Source organism: Oncorhynchus tshawytscha, linkage group LG07, assembly GCF_018296145.1.
Source record: "Oncorhynchus tshawytscha isolate Ot180627B linkage group LG07, Otsh_v2.0, whole genome shotgun sequence".
Taxonomy (NCBI): Eukaryota; Metazoa; Chordata; class Actinopteri; order Salmoniformes; family Salmonidae; genus Oncorhynchus; species Oncorhynchus tshawytscha.
In genome coordinates this window covers 53,588,648-53,609,421 of record NC_056435.1, presented here as the reverse complement: position 1 = coordinate 53,609,421, position 20,774 = coordinate 53,588,648, and the positions used below count along the sequence as shown (strand labels likewise).

Genomic DNA, 20,774 nt, shown 5'->3' with positions numbered 1-20,774 from the left:
GTATCAAGTCTAATGGACTCTCCTGACTTAAGAACTGACTTAAATCCAAACATACATATACGCCTACCAACCAGAGACATATGTAGCTTCCTCTCCACAGGGACTGCACTCGATGAGAACATTGCTAGATGTTTAGTGAAAGCATCAGACTGTGAGAGACTGCTCTTGTGGAATTCCTGGGCACCATGTGGAGAACAGATGTGCAGTAGACCCAGTCCGGCTGGCAGCTGATGTCTGTGTGGCGAGCCTAGCTGCTATCCCAGTTTGTCTCCAATGAAGAATGCCCACTGTGCTGTAAACAACTCACCCACCGACTGTTACAGCACATCACATCCAGCTAGCACATGTTTACATGGCAATGTTCCCGGTCTATATTTTTTTGCATGGTTAGAAACTCTCCGCTTGTGTTTACTCTACTTAAGTAAGTGTTTATAAGAGGAAAGGCCACCATGTTAAATCCCATGCATTTCCACAGACAAAAACTCACTGAGCCGAAAGGTGAGAACACGGTACGAAGAACAGTGAGTGAGTTGAGGGGAGCGGGAGAGAAGAGAACGAGATGCCAAAAGAAGTGTGTGTGCTTTTTCTCATTCCTCGGGCTCTTCCTCTCCATCTCCAGCTGGAGACGGTGTTTGTGTTGACCCTCAGAACTATGCCACCCATAGGCCTGCCAGGAAAAAACGAGATTGCTAAAATCAGCCAACGATGTAGTGATGGGAACACAACCCCAAGACTTATACATAAACCACAACTAATTAATAGTCAAACAAACACTAAACGGCTCTTACAACCAACCTCAATGGAAACAGGTACAATGCTGTAAATAAACACAGTCTTGGTCACAGTCATAGCATTTATTATATTACGTTACATGCCGTTATAGATACTGTTAACCCTTCTTGAGATCCATCATCTTTCATTTGTGCAAGATCAAGCTTCAAGAGAAAAGAAGCTTAGTAAGCTAGTCAACCACTCAGATCAGTGTTACATCTTCATCTCAACGACACACCGAGCTGACATGAGCTGAGCTGGGCGTCTGACCAATCCCTGACCTGGACATCTGCTAACTGACCAATCCCTAGTAAGGTTGCCCTCCACTAGGGAAGAACTCCTGGTCCGTAGTGACTTGACCGGTCAAATATCACTAGGGCAAAGCAGCAGCTTTGTTGTTCCTCAGAGAATCTTAGATTAGTTCCACTGTCAGGACAATTGTTTACAGAATACCTTTACTGAGATCCCTTTTTGTAAACCCCAACCAGATGTACTACTCTGAAACTAAATCTCTCTGACAATTAGACCCAATTGGGTCATATTAAATCATGTAGTCTCCAGCAAGCTCATTTTCCCCTCTCCACACGGTGTGGTGGGAAAAACCCTAACATCCTGGCATTTCCTCTGTACTCATAATGGTACCGTTGATGACCCAGTATTCTATTGTGTGACTGAGGAAAGACTTGACCTCTTTTGTCAAGCCCCACTGTAAGACTTCCTGAGGGGTCGTTCCACCTCAAAAAGCAAAAGAAAGAGGATTTGAATCCTATAATTTAAAATGGCCAATTTTATTGCAATCATTTAGCTTAATATCTAAGAGGTCAAATTATATCTCAAGAAAATAAAGTTGCACCAATGCTAATATTATCTGTTTGTAACTACAGAAATAATTTCAGAACAATCTGAGATGGTGGGTGTCATGGCTGCTGAAATGACATGGAATGACTCTGAGGAGAAGTCAATGTTGAACAAAGTTATTTTTAAACTACACACTTCAATGTGTGCTCTAAAATCAGAACAGACTTGTTTAAATATGCACTGCGTATCTACTGTTAGTGGTCTAACATTAAGGACCCCATGTCTCGACTTGCAGTCATCTAACTAACTAACAATATGCATCAGCCGTTAGTCCACCCAGTGGATTCATTCAGCCACAGGTAAAAAGCCTGTTTGTTTTGCTCACGGATTAAAATTACCTTTGAACAAATCCCAAACTGTAGCTTTAATGGTGTGCTGTGCTCAGCTCTGTGATTAAGTGTATCGGGGCTTTGGTGAAAGCCATTAACCAGATTAGACACAGGGGGGTAGTGACAGCTCACACACATCTCCCTGCTTCCATTCAAAACAAGCAGTTCAGCAAGCAGTTCAGGCGCTATATGTACTGTGGATAAAATATTCAAATCCTAAACTAGTGTCTTAAGTCAGCAAATGTGCGACCCGCCCAGAATCATTCAACAGTCTCTCTACTAGTGAACTCTACAGGTCTCTACTGGACTGTACTGGATTCTACTGGAGTCTACTCTACAGTACTGAACTCTCCTGGGCTTCACTGTGCTGTACTGTACAGTATACTCCCTGGCCTGTTCTGTGTCCCCTATCATCATCAAACAGTAGAGGATACAGTCCATGCTCCTGGGCATACATACAGTACACGGCAACAAATACTGTCACAGTGAATTTATTGGGAGTAAAGTGATGCTGTCAACGTGTGGCAATTACAGTGCTAAAGTGCTGGGTGCTTTCCGGGTCACTTCTCGGGCCGTTGTCAGGAGTTATGACTCCCTGTATGAATTGTACAGCTATTGATTTAGAAAACAATTCTACTGTAGCGACTAGCCTATTGTGAATAATATCACATATCAGCAGCACATCATTGAGATGTTCTTGACGCCTGCAGTCTATGATTAACCTGGACGACTGACATTAATGATGAAAGCTGTAAATACTGTAGGCATCTGCCCACAAACAAGGAAAGTCAATAACACCCAAAACAGGCCCTTGTGTTTGCCAATGACATGTTCATTCTTCATAATCATTGCAACGTTTAAGGCATTCCACTATACCAAATGTGAATCTGGTCAATTACAGGTTCTTTCCTTCCTCATTATAAACTATTCCTTTAGCAGCCTGTAGCACCATCTAGCCAATTTGACCTTTCAGTAACATCAAATTATGTGGTTCTTAAAAAGCTAATTGAATATATTTAAGAAAGGCTGCACTTGAGGAAAACCTCTCTTTTTCCACTGCCGCTGCTGAGGAGGTATTTAGCCTGGCTGCCAACTGGCCAAATGACTACATTACAATTATAGCTAGAAATACTATAATACAATACCAAAATAGTAGAGGAGTCCAGTTCTATACATAGTGCACTCTTTTTGACCAGATCCCTATGGGCACTGGTCAAAAGTAGTGCACTATATAGGGAATAGGATGCCATTTGTGACACAGTCAGTCTATATCTCTACACTATGCCTGCCTGCCCTGCAGCACTCCTCCCTTCCTATTTAACTGGCCTTTGATGTTAGTGGAGAATTGATACTGCATGGATGGGCTTATGGCCACGATGAAGAGAACCATGAAGAGGGATTCAACTGATGGCTCTGTACAGCAGGCAGTTACTGTAGGCCTACAGTGTGCACTAACCACTCCAGCTGATACAAGCGTAAATTGAACGCATGTTGTGTAAAGGGAAGGAGCCATTATGTTCTGAAAGAAAGAACATTCGAGTTCCTCTTCACAACGAGTAATACATTTCTTTCAGTACGCTGGGAGTGACAGTAAGTACCGTCCTTTCATCTTTGTGCATTCAAATCAAATCAACATTTATGGTCACGTACACAGTTTTGTAGATTGCAGAGCTTACACCTGCGATGCAGAGTCCCAACAATCGTATGTTCCGTTTGTCAGGGGAAATGGAAAGAGAACATGTGACGCGACTTCCAGCTTTTGGACGTTAACAAGGCAACACTCCATCTTAACTGATCCATATTTACTGGATTAGTTGAACAGTGCAGAAGAGAACCTTCCCTGACACTATTTTTTCTTCTTGTCAAGACCATTATGTAGGGGGATCTAGTTTCAGACCAGTATGTAGGGGGATCTAGTTTCAGACCAGTATGTAGGGGGATCTAGTTTCAGACCAGTATGTAGGGGGATCTAGTTTCAGACCAGTATGTAGGGGATCTAGTTTCAAACCAGTATGTAGTGGATCTATTTTCAGACCAGTATGTAGGGGGATCTAGTTTCAGACTAGTATGTAACGGATCTAGTTTCAGAACAGTTTGTAGTGGATCTAGTTTCAGACCATTAAGTAGGGGGATCTAGTTTCAGACCAGTATGTAGGGGATCTAGTTTCAGACCAGTATGTAGGGGTATCTAGTTTCAGACCAGTATGTAGGGGGATCTAGTTTCAGACCAGTATGTAGGGGGATCTAGTTTCAGACCAGTATGTAGGGGGATCTAGTTTCAGACCAGTATGTAGGGGGATCTAGTTTCAGACCAGTATGTAGGGGGATCTAGTTTCAGACCAGTATGTAGGGGGGATCTAGTTTCAGACCAGTATGTAGGGGATCTAGTTTCAGGCGTTTATTTTACGCCTGCTACGTTAGGTTATTGCAGGTGCAACAAAATGTTTCTAGCTCCAACAGTGCAGCAATATCTAACAAGGATCCAACATACATAACTTCTTCCTTTGAAATATTCTGCTCTCATCAACCAAAATCATCAAACAAATCAAGGAGAAAAGGATACACTGAAACCAGGGCCTAAAATCATCAACCGCCAAATGTGGGTAGATTTTGGCATTGGCAGGTAAGAATGTTTAATTCACCAGCCCCGTTGGCAGGTGGTCACACTCAGGGCTCTACAGTGTGAGCATTTCATAAACATTATAAAGAGTCAAGAATGGACATGATTTATAGAAAAATAAATGCTGCAGTGGTTGTTTTCAAAGTATTTCTGACATTTTGTTTCATATCTGGTAACGCACAAAGAAATAGAAATCCTAACGTTATAGGTATCCCACCTCGCACAGCAGCACTGCCTGGCTGGGGGGCTGTGTGCACTGTCAATGAAGTGCTGAAAGATTCATTTTTAAAAGCAATGCGCACAGGCATAAAAGTTGGCTTAACTACTAAAGTGATACTTTATCTATGTGTTTCTTGGATATTTATTATGTTTTGTTTCCAAGTTAGGTTATTTTTCAAAGTTTGAATTTGCTTCCACTGCTAGCGAAGAGAACAGATGTTTTCGGCCTCTACTATTCAGATTCTCACAGGCACACATGAAGACTTGAGTGGCCCCATTACCACTTTCACCTTAAATGGTGGAGTTGACATTTTTTGTCTCATCTGATATTTTGGTTAGACACAGGTCACAAGATATTACATTTAATTCAGAAATGTACCACATTCCATCTTACTAGTAATACATTCCTTGTTTTAGAAACATTACTAAGCATAATCATTCACTTAATTGTATGTTTTGTGATGTAATTAATGCAAAACATATTTTGGGTGGTAAAAAATCTGAGTAGCTGGTAGATTTCTTTATCTACTTGCCACAGTGACTGGGAGAAGAAAAAGGTTGCTTTAGGACTTGACCGAAAGTAACCTTTTCTTAAACTCTTATGTTGAATATCGTGAATATTACATGGTGAACGTTACAGGAAGTATATATTTCTGCCTCGTCATATTACTGTATATTTCTGCCTCGTCATATTACTGTATATTTCTGCCTCGTCATGTTACTGTATATTTCTGCCTCGTCATATTACTGTTTTGCTGAACAGTGGCACTACTCAAGAACGGAAATGTAATGATATTTTGTTACCAGCCATCTTTACATACTCTTTTACCCACTTCATATGGGGCCTGCAGGTAGCTTAGCGGTTAAGAGTGTTGGGCAGTAACCGAAAGGTCAGTGGTTGACTCCCGAGCCGGCAAGGTGGAAACATCTGCCATTCTGCCCTTGAGCAAGGCAGTTAACCCATAACAACTGCTCCGATGACGTTGATTAAGGCAGCCCCCTGCACCTCTCTGATTCAGGTGAATGGCTCAGTTAGTTGATCATAACAAAGCAGAGGGATGAGAGCTCTGGATCCTACTGGTGTTCCAGATTAAAAGGTCTGACCGTGCCATAAGTGGGCTGGCCTGAAGAGAACAGCCAAGGTGACAGAGATCTCAGTGCGCAGAATTGATGATTATATCTCGACACAGGAGAGGTGACAGCCTTCATTTCTACAAGAGCAGTAGCACTGTGAAAGGCAATGACCAAAATGACCAATGACATAGAAAGAGACCCATTCAATACACCTCAATGAACCACCACTGTGTTTTAACTGCCAATAGCTTTCTACATTGATGTGTGTGTGTGTGTGTATGTCTAGAATCCCCTAGCTAGGTAATCATCTGGCTGGGGAGGGGAGAGGTTGTCTCTGCTGTGATAAACACACGAGTCACATGACTGGGGACTAATCCTGTCAACAACAGACATCCACTATCAGGCCAATAGCTCCTCTAACAGTGTGATGGGAAGGCAGGGAGCGATGCACACAGAGATGTGACCAAACAACCTGCTTACTTGTCCCCCCATAATCTGGTGTCAGGCTTATTCTGAACTACATATGAAGTTAGGATTACAAAACAGGCTGCTTCTTTCAAATTTGTACTGTTCTACTATTTCACTTCCAGAATCTAGATCCCATTTTTTGGTTAGCAACTGCTACTTTATGACAGTTTGACAATAAATGAGGGCTATCTTTTGTTGAGAGAAGCCTGAAACAATGTTATTGAAATATGAAAATGTCAGAAGAAAAGGTCATGATATTCAAATGTCTGGTTAATTACGGCTGCTACTAGAGGGTGGTTGGATGTGTTAGGGGAAGTGGAACATTTGCATTATCTCCACAGGGGTTGTCAACAGCATGGATATGGAGACTTCTCTACTGCACACTAAACACTGCTCTCTCTGCCTCAAAAACTAACTCACTCAGCACTTCTTCCCCATCAATTTGGGCACAAATATTCACAACGGAGGCTATTGTCATTCATGGTTAAATAATATTTTACTTTAACTTCAACTTAAGTCATGTCATATTACACAAAAAAACTAAACAAAAAGTTAACTTCTCAAAGAGAATTCTAAAATCTACTAAGCGACAGGTGTTGGGTCCAACACATCCAGGAAAAGTTGTGGTCTGTCTGACTGTAGTTACTTCCTGTGATATGTCACTGGGATAATATCATAACATCGTGCAAATGCCTTGCTGCTTACATCTCCAGACTTCACCACTGTGATGACTGCGATCTGAAATGTGCATCTGTAAATGTTCACAAACTTTGTCCACTCAAAGTACATTTGAGCTGATCACAGTGACTGGCGCAAAGTACGTACACAAACACAGGCATGCACACATACAGTGACTACACACACACACAGTCATGCACACACACACGTACCCAAATACACAACAGAGGGCGCTGCAGTGGATAGCAGCAGTCTTAAGGCGCACGGATGCCTCCCAATCAGGAACAGTTTGTAACAGTTTGTGCTACTGAAATTCGGCTTGCCACAAGACATTTTTTGGTGTGCACAAACACTTTTAAAAAAACTTGCCAAAGACAAAAACAAACCAAAACGTGTTAAGACATTTTACGTTTGGTTTGTTTTGGTCTTTGGCAAGTTTTTTTAAAGTGTTCGTGCACACCAAAAAAATGTGTGGATTCCACATGGCAAACGACAACAACATCGAGCATCACTTGGCCGAGGAGGTACAGAAGTACAGTGCCTTGCGAAAGTATTCGGCCCCCTTGAACTTTGCGACCTTTTGCCACATATCAGGCTTCAAACATAAAGATATAAAACTGTATTTTTTTGTGAAGAATCAACAGCAAGTGGGACACAATCATGAAGTGGAACGACATTTATTGGATATTTCAAACTTTTTTAACAAATCAAAAACTGAAAAATTGGGCGTGCAAAATTATTCAGCCCCTTTACTTTCAGTGCAACAAACTCTCTCCAGAAGTTCAGTGAGGATCTCTGAATGATCCAATGTTGACCTAAATGACTAATGATGATAAATACAATCCACCTGTGTGTAATCAAGTCTCCGTATAAATGCACCTGCACTGTGATAGTCTCAGAGGTCCGTTAAAAGCGCAGAGAGCATCATGAAGAACAAGGAACACACCAGGCAGGTCCGAGATACTGTTGTGAAGAAGTTTAAAGCCGGATTTGGATACAAAAAGATTTCCCAAGCTTTAAACATCCCAAGGAGCACTGTGCAAGCGATAATATTGAAATGGAAGGAGTATCAGACCACTGCAAATCTACCATGGCCATCCCTCTAAACTTTCAGCTCATACAAGGAGAAGACTGATCAGAGATGCAGCCAAGAGGCCCATGATCACTCTGGATGAACTGCAGAGATCTACAGCTGAGGTGGGAGACTCTGTCCATAGGACAACAATCAGTTGTATATTGCACAAATCTGGCCTTTATGGAAGAGTGGCAAGAAGAAAGCCATTTCTTAAAGATATCCATAAAAAGTGTTGTTTAAAGTTTGCCACAAGCCACCTGGGAGACACACCAAACATGTGGAAGAAGGTGCTCTGGTCAGATGAAACCAAAATTGAACTTTTTGGCAACAATGCAAAACGTTATGTTTGGCGTAAAAGCAACACAGCTCATCACCCTGAACACACCATCCCCACTGTCAAACATGGTGGTGGCAGCATCATGGTTTGGGCCTGCTTTTCTTTCTTCAGCAGGGACAGGGAAGATGGTTAAAATTGATGGGAAGATGGATGGAGCCAAATACAGGACCATTCTGGAAGAAAACCTGATGGAGTCTGCAAAAGACCTGAGACTGGGATGGAGATTTGTCTTCCAACAAGACAATGATCCAAAACATAAAGCAAAATCTACAATGGAATGGTTCAAAAATAAACATATCCAGGTGTTAGAATGGCCAAGTCAAAGTCCAGACCTGAATCCAATCGAGAATCTGTGGAAAGAACTGAAAACTGCTGTTTACAAATGCTCTCCATCCAACCTCACTGAGCTCGAGATGTTTTGCAAGGAGGAATAGGAAAAAATGTCAGTCTCTCGATGTGCAAAACTGATAGAGACATACCCCAAGCGACTTACAGCTGTAATCGCAGCAAAAGGTGGCGCTACAAAGTATTAATTTAAGGGGGCTGAATAATTCTGCACGCTCAATTTTTCAGTTTTTGATTTGTTAAAAAAGTTTGAAATATCCAATAAATGTCGTTCCACTTCATGATTGTGTCCCACTTGTTGTTGATTCTTCACAAAAAAATACAGTTTTATATCTTTATGTTTGAAGCCTGAAATGTGGCAAAAGGTCGCAAAGTTCAAGGGGGCCGAAAACTTTCGCAAGGCACTGTACCTGCATCTCTACGATTCTAGACATGCATTATATAAAGACCAGCATGTAAAGTCAAATTCATGGAGGACGATTGCAGAGAGAGAGGGTTCAGACCCAGTCACTCATTTGAAAAAGTGTGGTAATGTTCGTTGCAGCTTCCCTGGCTTGTTAGGCATGTGAAACATGGGAAGAAGGAAAGCAACTTCACCATTCTTCATCAGAGGATGAGGTATGTTGTATTTTCATTGTAGTCAAGGAAAACAGTAGCCATGTTTGCTAACAAAAGCTAATAAGTTAGCGCTAGCTACTTGGATGTCTAGCTAACATAATAGCAGACGCGTGGAGAGAAAGCAAGCCAACCAACAAAACAACTTTTTTAAACTTTTTGATCAAACATAATTTTGTCAGAGAAAGAAAATCTAAGCTTCCCATCTCGGTAAAACCGAAGTCAAAGTTCAGTAGCAAGGTCCAGCTAGCTAAAATGTTGCAAAATTGAAGTAACTCGGCCAGGCCTAAACTCTTGAAACGTTTGAAACATTGTAGTTAATTGTAGTCTGAGTTAATGATATTTGATACATGGTTCATTGATACTTTTGGATGGTTTGGATATGTGTACTAAATAGCCCTGTAATTTCTTTATTTTTCAAAAAGGCAAACACCAGTGAATGGGGACAGCACCAGCTTTTGTACTCTGCAACCCAGCACTGCCTGTTCACCGCCCCCCAGCCCATATCCCACACTGAACTGCAGTGCAGAATGGGAAACCATCTCCATGCCGGACCTAGGAAGCTCTATCCTGGGCCCACCTCCAAGACCTACTCCTCACTAATGCCACAGAGCAGCAGCAGTAGTAGCAGGGGTTTGAGAAGGAAGAAAAGAGCTGTAGACTCCGGTCGTGCACCGAGCCAACAGCTTGTCCCAGAGGTAAAACATTTCAGACTCTCCTCCTTTATTTCCTATGATTCTCTTTCCTCACCACACTGCTCTCCACAGACACTCCTCTAATTTCCCCCTCTCTTCACAGGGCCATGGCACCTACAGCAGATTTCATGGATGAAATATCACCAAAACTGGGAGGAATTCGATCACCAGCTGAATGACTTCAAGCATGACATCAGGAAGAGGACATGGAACAAACGACTGGGACCACAGTGAAATTAACAATGTTCTGGTGTTGTTCAGACATCTCAGGAGTCAGACACTTTCATGTTTTACACTCCTGTTGTTTACGTCCGTTTTTTCGCAGACATTTGTAATGTACAAATAATTACATTTGTCTGACACTTTAATTATATTTAATTGACATGTGTTGTTTACATGTCTGTTCCCAGCAGACACTTCTGTGTTGTATTGTGGTTTACTTTCAGAGCCCAGATGAAAGAATAAAGGTTTCTTTTTGTGTACTAAAAAAGCTCTGTTTCTTCATCTCAATACAAGGTGTTTCAATGTGTTATTTTTGAACATCAAGTGTTGACAACATTGAGAAGAGCTGTGTTTCACAGACTTTACACGCTGTCTTCTACTTGTGTGGTGTAGTTCAATATAATCTTAATCTTAAATATAATATTAAAGCACAGTGAGATATAATCAAGTTTCATTTAATTAACAAGATAAAAAATAATTTTAGTACAAAGTACTTTGGTTCACGGTGCACACAAAGAAGAACTGTGAGTCTGTGTGTGTCCATCAAGGGTGTGTGTGGGTGAGCAGTCCATAGACCTAACATAGGCCTATTCTGCATGATTAGCTGGCCTTGGGTTGAGTTGTCCTCTCCTTACCATATCTTCCTGCAATGGCACAGGTCCAGGGAGGGAGAGGAAGAAGTCCCTGAGCTTGTTTCTTGTTTGACTTGCAAGCAGTGTCGCCCTGGCACGAGAGTCTCCCTGGCTCTTGGAGATGGTTGTCCCCTGCCACAACTCTGCTCCACTCTCCAGGTTGGTCGATGCCAGAAGGGAGGGTCATGTCACCAAAAGCAGGAAGCACGTATCTTGCATTCAGCTCATGAGCTTCATCCGTGGAGGACAGGTAGTTGTGGAGGGACACACATGCCTTCACAATGTCCTTTTCAGGGGTACACTAGATTGGCCAATCAAGAATCCTCATCCTTGCGGTCATGATGCCAAATGCATTCTCTATGACTCTATGAAAACGAGAGTTGCGGTAGTTGGCCAAAAGTTTTGAGAAGGACACAAATATTAATTTCCAAAAAGCTTGCTGCTTCAGTGTCTTTCGATATTTTTGTCAGGTGTTACTATGGAATACTGAAGTATAATTACAAGCATTTCATAAGTGTCAAATGCTTTTATTGACAATTACATGAAGTTCATGCAAAGAGTCCATATTTGCAGTGTTGACCCTTCGTTTTCAAGACCTCTGCAATCCGCCCTGACATGCTGTCAATTCACTTCTGGGCCACATCCTGACTGATGGCAACCCATTCTTGTATAATCAATGATTGGAGTTTGTCAGAATTTGTGGGTTTTTGTTTGTCCACCCGCCACTTGAGGATTAACCACAAATTCTCAATGGGATTAAGGTCTGGGGCCATGGACCCAAAATATTGATGTTTTGTTCCCCGAGCCACGTAGTTATCACTTTTGCCTTATGGAAAGGTGCTCCATCATGCTGGAAAAGGCATTGTTCGTCACCAAACTGTTCCTGGATGGTTGGGAGAAGTTGCTCTCGGAGGATGTGTTGGTACCATTCTTTATTCATGGCTGTGTTCTTAGGCAAAATTGTGAGTGAGCCCACACCCTTGGCTGAGAAGCAACCCCACACATTAATGGTCTCAGGATGCTTTACTGTTGGTATGACACAGGATTGATGGTAGCGCTCACCTTGTCTTCTCCGGACAAGCTTTTTTACTGATGCCCCAAACAATCGGAAAGGGGTTTCATCAGAAAAAATGACTTTACTCCAGTCCCCAGCAGTCCAATCCCTGTACCTTTTGCAGAATATCATTCTGTCACTGATGTTTTTCCTGGAGAGAAGTGGCTTCTTTGCTGCCCTTCTTGACACCAGGCCATCCTCCAAAAGTCTTCGCCTCACTGTGCGTGCAGATGCACTCACACCTGCCTGCTGCCGTTCCTGAGCAAGCTCTGTACTGGTGGTGCCCCGATCCCGCAGCTGAATCAACTTTAGGAGATGGTCCTGGCGCTTGCTGGACTTTCTTGGGCACCCTGAAGCCTTCTTCACAACAACTGAACCGCTCTCCTTGAAGTTCTTGATGATCCGATAAATTGTTGATTTAGGTGTAATCTTACTGGCAGCAATATCCTTGCCTGTGAAGCCCTTTTTGTGCAAAGCAATGATGACGGCACATGTTTCCTTGCAGGTAACCATGTTTGACAGAGGAACAACAATGATTCCAAGCACCACCCTCTTTTTGAAGATTCCAGTCTGTTATTCGAACTCAATCAGCATGACAGAGTGATCTCCAGCCTTGTCCTAATCAACATTCACACCTGTGTTAACGAGAGAATCCCTGACATGATGTCAGCTAGTCATTTTGTGGCAGGGCTGAAATACAGTGGAAATGTTTTTGGAGGATTCAGTTCATTTGAATGGCAACGAGGGACTTTGCAATTAATTGCAATTCATCGTATCACTCTTCATAACATTCTGGAGTATATGCAAATTGCCATCATACAAACTGAGGCAGCAGACTTTGTGAAAATTAATATTTGTGTCATTCTCAAAACTTTTGGCCACGACTGTAGGTACACCCAGGTTCATTGACATGGACACCTGTGAATGAGAGGTAACAAGAGAATATGTCAGATATAAAATATTGCCTATTTGGTCAACAACAATAAAACACCATACCCTTTTCCAGGAACCATATTCCAAAAGCCTTGATAAAAAAGTATTTCCCATATAGAGTTGCATACATGTATGCCGTAACAAGGGAAATTAGTGTGGTACATGGCAGAACAGCAGGTGGTGGTAAATTAAGGGTCTTCTGCAGCAGTTTGGATCCAAAAGAACTCTTGAAACACCCCACCATCGCTTTCTCGGCAGTACGCCCCTACATCTGTCTTGTGCCTATATGTCTTGCTAGGTAAAGCAAATCTTGAAGATCCCACTTAAGTGTCTCTCTGTGTCACTAATATATTATCCTGCACGTCTCTTCCTTGTAAAGGCCGTAGATGGCTATGACCAGCTCATCGCCCTCCAATGTCCCGGGGTAATATTGCCACGTTCCCTCCTTTTTTTTCAGGTGAACATCTTTTAAGGGAGTATGCAAGTACACTCGGCTAGGTGCCACCAAAACCGAAGTATGCCAACGCCTTTAAGGGCTCCTGACCAATTCTGCTATTTTGTGTGGGGGGTTTTCTACGCTGATCTGAACTTTTTTTGTACATAATGTCTCCACCATAATTTCCATCTTTAACTCTGCATAACTGGAAAAGGTCCTGTAAGTAAGCATTTTACTGTTAGTCTACACCTGTTGTTTACGAAGCATGTGGCAAATAATACACGTCCAACGTAGGGTCTCTCTGCCTTGGAAGTACAGCAGGCCGCATGTCTCAAAGTACATTATGATAATGTTTATTTTTTAAAAGGCTGCCTGAAATTTCAGTCTGTTTTGGTGGGATGGAGTTTTGACCTGCCTGGTGCTATCACTAGGCAGCACATTTGTTAATAGACTTCCAAACCTCTCTGCCAATAATAGCTACTTTTCAGTTTTACCCTCCCCACTCTGACATAATTATTGCTTGAGAAATTGCTCTTTGCAAAGAAGCAATTTTTGTTTCTTTTTGACCATTTTAATTGAAAACAATCACAGTAAGGTACAGAATTGTTACCCAGAAATTATTTGATATTGAGATAAAAATAGCTGCACTGGATCTTTCTAAAGTGGTAAAAACAAACATCACTGCTAGGATTTAATGAGGAGGCTATTCACTAGGACTAAGAGCGGCTGCATTGTCGGAGTGAGAAGCTTTGCTTGCTGATCTACAGTTGAAGTCGGAAGTTTACATACAATTTAGCCAAATACATTTAAACTGACATTTAATCCTAGTAAAAATTCCCTGTCTTAGGTGAGTTAGGATGACCACTTTATTTAAAAAATATGAAATGTCAGAATAATAGCAGAGAGAATTATTTATTTCATCTTTTATTTCTTTCATCACATACACTCAATTAGTATTTGGTAGCATTGCCTTTAAAAATTTTAACTTGGGTCAAACATTTTGGGTAGCCTTCCACAAGCTTCCCACAATAAGTTGGGTGAATTTTGGCACGTTCCTCCTGACAGAGATGGTGTAACTGAGTCAGGTTTGTAGGCCTTGCTCCCACACGCTTTTTCAGTTCTGCCCACAAATTTTCTATAGGATTACGGTCAGGGCTTTGTGATGGCCACTTTGTTGTCCTTAAAGGCATTTTGCCACAACTTTGGAAGTATGCTTGGTGTCATTGTCTATTTTGAATACCCATTTGTGACCAAGCTTTAACTTCCTGTCTGATGTTTTGAGATGTTGCTTCAATATATCCACATAATTTTCCTTCCTCATGACGCCATCTATTTTGTGATGTGCACCAGTCCCTCCTGCAGCAAAGCACCCCCACAACATGATGCTGCCACCCCCATGCTTCACGGTTGGGATGGTGTTCTTCGGCTTGCAAGCCTCCCCCTTTTTCCTACAAACACGTGTCATGCACAAAGTAGATGTCCTAACCGACTTGCCAAAACTATAGTTTGGTAACAAGAAATGTGTGCAGTGGTTGAAAAACAAGTTTTAATAACTCCAACCTAAGTGTATGTAAACTTCCGACTTCAACTGTAGAGGCCTTCTACTAGGAAAACAAGGACATCAAATCAACAGAAATCAACTCAGTTTGTTTGCTTGTGGTGTGTGTTTACAGTCAGAGACATGCCAGGCTCGAGGTCTCAGGCTAAGATGTTCATTTCATTACACCTGTCCCTCAAGCAACACTCACAAATTGTGTTGGGGAGGAATGCACTTAACTACAGAACAGTGTACTCCATTGCTCGTAGCTTTCAGCAAGATAATTCTACACTTCATTCCAACTCCCATATTGCATCATACTGTGAAAGAAAGGCCTACTGTACGTACCCTCAGGTGACAGTGTGGTTGAGTGCCATAACCTCATGTTGAACAGAATCTTTCATTCCTCCATGTGTTCTACGGTTAATACATGTACACTGCGTAGTCAAATTTAGAAAATTAACGAGTAGCATGTAGATACTTTGAGCAATTCTAGGTCTGCTGTTGCCTTGGTAATATTAATTTTTATTCAAATCAAAACAGACAGAGTAGGCAGGGCTTTCCACTTGTCCAGTTCAGGGGTTACCATCTGGCTCCACAAAGAAGAGAAGAGTTTGCTAAGACAAGACAAACTATTTGGAACGGTTAATAAGAGGACTGTGGTATTCCTGAAAAGACTTGCTTTCCACAAGGTGAGTCATGGTGTCACTGACCTTCAAAGCCAGTCTTTGGAAAATCCATTCTTCTGGAGGAAACACAACAATAGCTGGCATAAATCACCAGCTTGGGTACATCTCTTTTGAGGTTCCTACTGATAAAGTATGGTGAACTGTGTTTCTGTCTCAGCATGGAAGAGACATGAAAGAATGACCAACTGATCTCCGATAGAAAAATGTGCATTTCGATCGATGTGTCCAATTACTTTTAATGCCTTTGTTTTATCGATCCCTTTGGCTTTCAGTTAAATGATTTACTACCTCTCAATATGCAGGTCAGGGATTGGAGAGGAGAGAGAGGCAGAGACGCGATGGGGAGGAAGAACGATCCCTTTCTGATTTCATTATATTGGCAGCCACTCAAACACAACAGAGCTTAGGCCTCATTAGGCATGAGGGAAGCAGACACTACAAAGAATGAAATACACAGTATTGCATTAAACAAAGAATGTCTGTAGGCTGTTTACAAGAGCTCCTTAAAGCCGAGATCCACGAAAGATCTGCGCCACTGGCCGCACCACCACCATTGTTATTGTTTTTGTTGCTGAGGAACACGCAGCAAGGTAAAAGAAAATGCAGTACATATTGTGCTGTTCGATCACTTGTGCAATGATGTCTAAGGGGGAAAAAACTGTGTTCGTTGTTTGCAGTAACTTCTTAGTTGTTGTATTATCAAACGTGGCAGTTTCACCATTAAGGATTGCAGCTTCAAGGTATTGTGTGTGTGTGTGTGTGGCTGTTTTGCCGTCTTAGCTATCAGTCTGTCAGACTGACACATCACAACACTCTGTACAGGTTCAGCCTTTCCCTGTCATCAACTAATAGTATGGAAAACAAACATACACACACAATCATAGGTCGGAGAGCACATGCAGACACACAGCTGTACACACACACACACAAACACTTCACAATGTCTTAGACACAGCTAAGACATGCATACACAATATCAGGTTAATTTGATGTATACTATATAAAGCACACTTATTGAATTTTCAGGTCTCCTTAAATATCACTTACATAAGAAACTCTCATGTCACGTAAACATATAGCAATAGAACACAAACAGAATTCCAAAACAGAGGAGAATCATGTCCTTGGAAAACCCAACCCTTCCAAGTCAAAATAATCCAACAACCCTCCATTTTACTCTAGATTCCTTTAAACAAGTGGGAAACAGATTCCGTGTTGAGAGTTCCATTAGCAGAAAGGCCCTCCACTTTGCTTAACTCTCTCAGCAGAGCTGGGCCATATCAAAAAGACTCTGGAACCTTCTAAACACAGCCAACATCAAGTGACTTTTGCATCTAAGGACAGCATAGGGTCGATCAAATCAAGAGGCAAAACAGTAGTAACCTTGCCAAATACCAAAATATAAGATGTGCCTTTTTCACTTCAGACATGCATTTAAGACAGGGCTTGTATGTACTGTACTCCTATATGACTGGCACCTTGATTTGTCAGTATTTTTTTTTAAAGTACTTTTTGCTCCCTCATCTATACAGAGAACAGCTTGGATTACCGAGAGTACCAAATCCTCCATGATGCTTCAAATCAAATCAAATGTTATTTGTCACATACACATGGTATTGCGATTGTAGCAAAATGCTTCAATCACTCCATTGTTTGATGTGAGGGGAGGTGAACGTGCTGTGTAACCAGTGAAGGACTTCAGACATGAACACTGCTTTGTTTAAACATGGGATGAAATACTGTAGCTTGGTTTCAGCTTTGCTCTAATAATATAGTGAAAGAGTATAGCTATCAAACCAAATCAATAGAGGGGTTACTGTGTTAGAAAATTTGAAGAGGGTCTTGCAGAGAAAGACAATAGCCTACAGTAGCAAAAGAGTAAACATCATCAGTGACAAGAACGTGCCTCTTTCTGAGACTGTTTGAATTTGGAAGTGCTGTGAGCCATCTCCTCATAGCATTCCATCACAACAACACATTATGTACCATACAGCTCACACACATTGAAAATGAACACATTAACATTACCCATCCATTAGGGATATTCCCACAATAACAGGACAAACATTTTATGGGGACTAGGTCTTTAAATGCCAAGGACCATCTACATTGACTGAATAACAGCAACAATAGCACATTAAAAATCACAGTCAAAAGACACCATGAGGAGGCAGAGAAAGGGCAGGATGTATATCAGGTAAACCGCTGCCAGAGAATGACCCTTTCAATTCTCCATACTGCCCTCTACCCACCCAGAGCAGTAGCTACTGACTCTTCAGCCGTAAATTCAGCTAACTTGATAGCTCACATCAGGGAGAGATTGTTTAAGAGAAGGATGGAGGAGGGAGTGGAGACAGAGGACAGTCATTGATATGTCTGAGTCCTTGAGTGCAGCAGTATTAGTCCTTTAGTAAGAGTGCCTTATTGCCTGGACATTCATCACTGTTCTAATGAAGTTTAAGGAGGAGAGTTTTTGGAACGCAGAGCATATTCTCCTGGCTAGAGTATGGCTCTCCTCTCTCTCTGGAGGTCTGGACCTGCATAAAGTGTCTCAGAGTAGGAGACCTGGATGATCAAGAATCAGTTTGGCCTTTTAGATCATCATAAATAAGATTATATGGACAGGGGGTTGAGGACTCACACTCTGAGACACTTTATGAATACGGGATCTAATCTGAATGTGTCTCAGACAGTACCATAATCCTCCTGCTTTTCTTCCTCATCTCTGTAGCCTGGGTGCTGATTGGACAGGTGATGGGATGCAGACGGTGCAAACCAGATGTGACCAGGGGGATATGGTGATCATCTTGACAGATAAATATTCTGGATGGTTGAACTTCAGTTCTATGTGGCTGTCAGTGACCTGCTGAATAGGACCTGTGACAGACTGGACACAACTTATGGAAACTGAAACCATGTAACTCTTCTGTGTGAATCTTGAGTAATGTTTTTTAAGATATGCACATCCATGGCAGCAGTATCATCAGTCTGTCCAGTGGCTGGGCCCCTCCCTGATTTTGTCCTAGAAAATGTTATTACTGTTCTCTCTCTCATCCCTCACCTCTTCATCTCCCACCCCTCGGCCTGAAAAGCTCCTTTGGGACCAACACTACAATCACATTGGGAAACTATTACATGATTGATGACTGAATCTCAATATGTGACTTGTTCAGCCTCTTATACTGAGGAGGTGGGAGCAAAGAATAGCAGAGTTGAACTTAGAGCGCAGCTGTGCAGACAACAGGTCAAAACACAAGTACCATGTTATAACAATGTAGCTATGAGGCTGTAATAAGATGACATGTATGTTTTATTTCATTCACAAGGGGCGTTTGTAACTTTCCATCAAGGTCATCAACTATGATACACTGCTTAATCTAGAAACCACACATTGCAGCAATGTAATGGCATGTGTGCATCCCCTTGGTTTGCAACCATATTCTCAAGTTGAGAAGTCTGCACTCAACAACCAATGTTAGCCTTTAGTGCTGAATTATATGGACACCATCAGTAGGTACATTTGTATTTCTCTGAATGCCTAGTATTATCTGGGTTGTGTCATCCTATTCACCATTCACACGAGTAAAGGACTGAACTGCTCCATTAAGTGTGTGTGTACTTAAAGGCTATATGCACTCAAACATGCCATTGTTTATGTTTTGCACTCAGAATTATAGCCTAGCCTATCAAAGTCGTAGGCTTTGATGGTGCATTAAAACCTCAGCTCTGGACGGCCATGCGCGGGAGCGAAGGAATTTAGGAGACGTGATCCCTCGATTCGTTCTCTAGACACCGGCCAGGTTCCAGTCCCACTGTTACATCACTACATACTGTATGTGTGCATCGATCAGACCTGCTAAAGTACCGGACAGACACTGACGCACTGTCACCTTCTGTATGAGCTAAGAATCGCGCAAAATCTTCTCGGCTGGTTTACTGAAACCATTCGAACATTGTATAGCGTAATATTCCCCATCTGTGGTTACAACAGGTTAAACATGATGTATGCATAGACTCATTCTTCTCCATTCGAGGTCATGTTATTTAATTCTGTTGAATTGCTGACAGGAGTAGCCCATTTCAGTCGCATTATGTATGTAGGATGAATGTCATCACTTCCATGCGTGCGGCAGTAGCTATAGCAGCAAGTCTTCTCGTCCTGTTATCTTTTCGTGATTGGGGTAACATAACATTGGCAATGTTATTCCCCTTGACTACACGACACATATCAGAGCATTGTTTCCTACATATGCATGACACACACTGCAATGAACATTGTCAAATATAATACAATATTGCAAACCATGCAACGACTTACCAGGATAGCAGTGGGTAAACATGGCCAATGCTGAAAACATGAAGGATAAGGTCCACCAGTGGCTAGATTCCAGTATTCGCCGCATGTCAGAATAGTCATCGAGAGCAACAGAAGGCAACGGGTGACAAAGTTTGAGGTCTACAAAATTACATAAACTTGATTGCAGAAAACACACGTAAACCACATAGGATTTGAACACAACTGCACCCCCAAATTGAGTTTAGTTTGATGGTAATTCAATTGAGACAAATTCAGCATATGTTTCGAAGAATATCTATGGATGCGGACCGCAGATACATAGTTGTGATGGTCCGCCACATGCAGACAGGCTTTCTTTTCACGGAGAAAAAAGTCAATCCTAGAGGAAAAGTAAACGAGTCCGACTCAATTTCGTAAACTTGAAGAGAAAGTTCGAATAATACTGATTGTATGTGTTCGTCCTTTCAGCGGTGACTCGCGCGGTCACTTAGATTGATTGTAGAGAGAATGTGGCAAAGGCAAGGGCAGCGCTGGAAGCGTTCCATTCTTCCATCCAGGAAGTAGCGGCATGCGTGTGAGGGTTCTGGCGGACCGTTTAGAATGGATCGAGCTGCACGGTCGGGAGGGAAAATCAGAGCTCAGGACGCTGGATCCTAGCGCCGTCTTTTGGAATTCTAATAAACCTACAGCAATACTAAAACATTGTATCAAGTTCTTATTTTTATACAAATCGCTTTCTACTCGTGATAACTATTTTTCTACAACTACAAATTGTTTTCTACGCGTGATAACTTTGTTTTCTACGACTACAGAGTGCTGTCTACTCGTGTCTTTTTCTTCTCGTCAAATCCCTGCCAAAAATCTGGTTTACCTTAACGCCTACAAATGTG

At 41.9% G+C, this 20,774-nt stretch overlaps 1 protein-coding gene across 1 annotated transcript in view; it reads right to left on the bottom strand.

Moving 5' to 3' along the window:
• LOC112255307 (receptor-type tyrosine-protein phosphatase gamma-like) overlaps window positions 1-20,719 on the bottom strand; it is a 226,989-nt gene extending 206,270 nt beyond the window's left edge. Inside the window, exon 1 of the mRNA XM_042324621.1 lies at window positions 19,906-20,719. Within this exon, the coding sequence (XP_042180555.1) occupies window positions 19,906-19,990 (85 nt within the window). The 5' untranslated portion in view covers window positions 19,991-20,719. The remainder of the gene's footprint in view (window positions 1-19,905) is intronic.
• Between the last annotated feature and the right edge of the window lie 55 nt (window positions 20,720-20,774).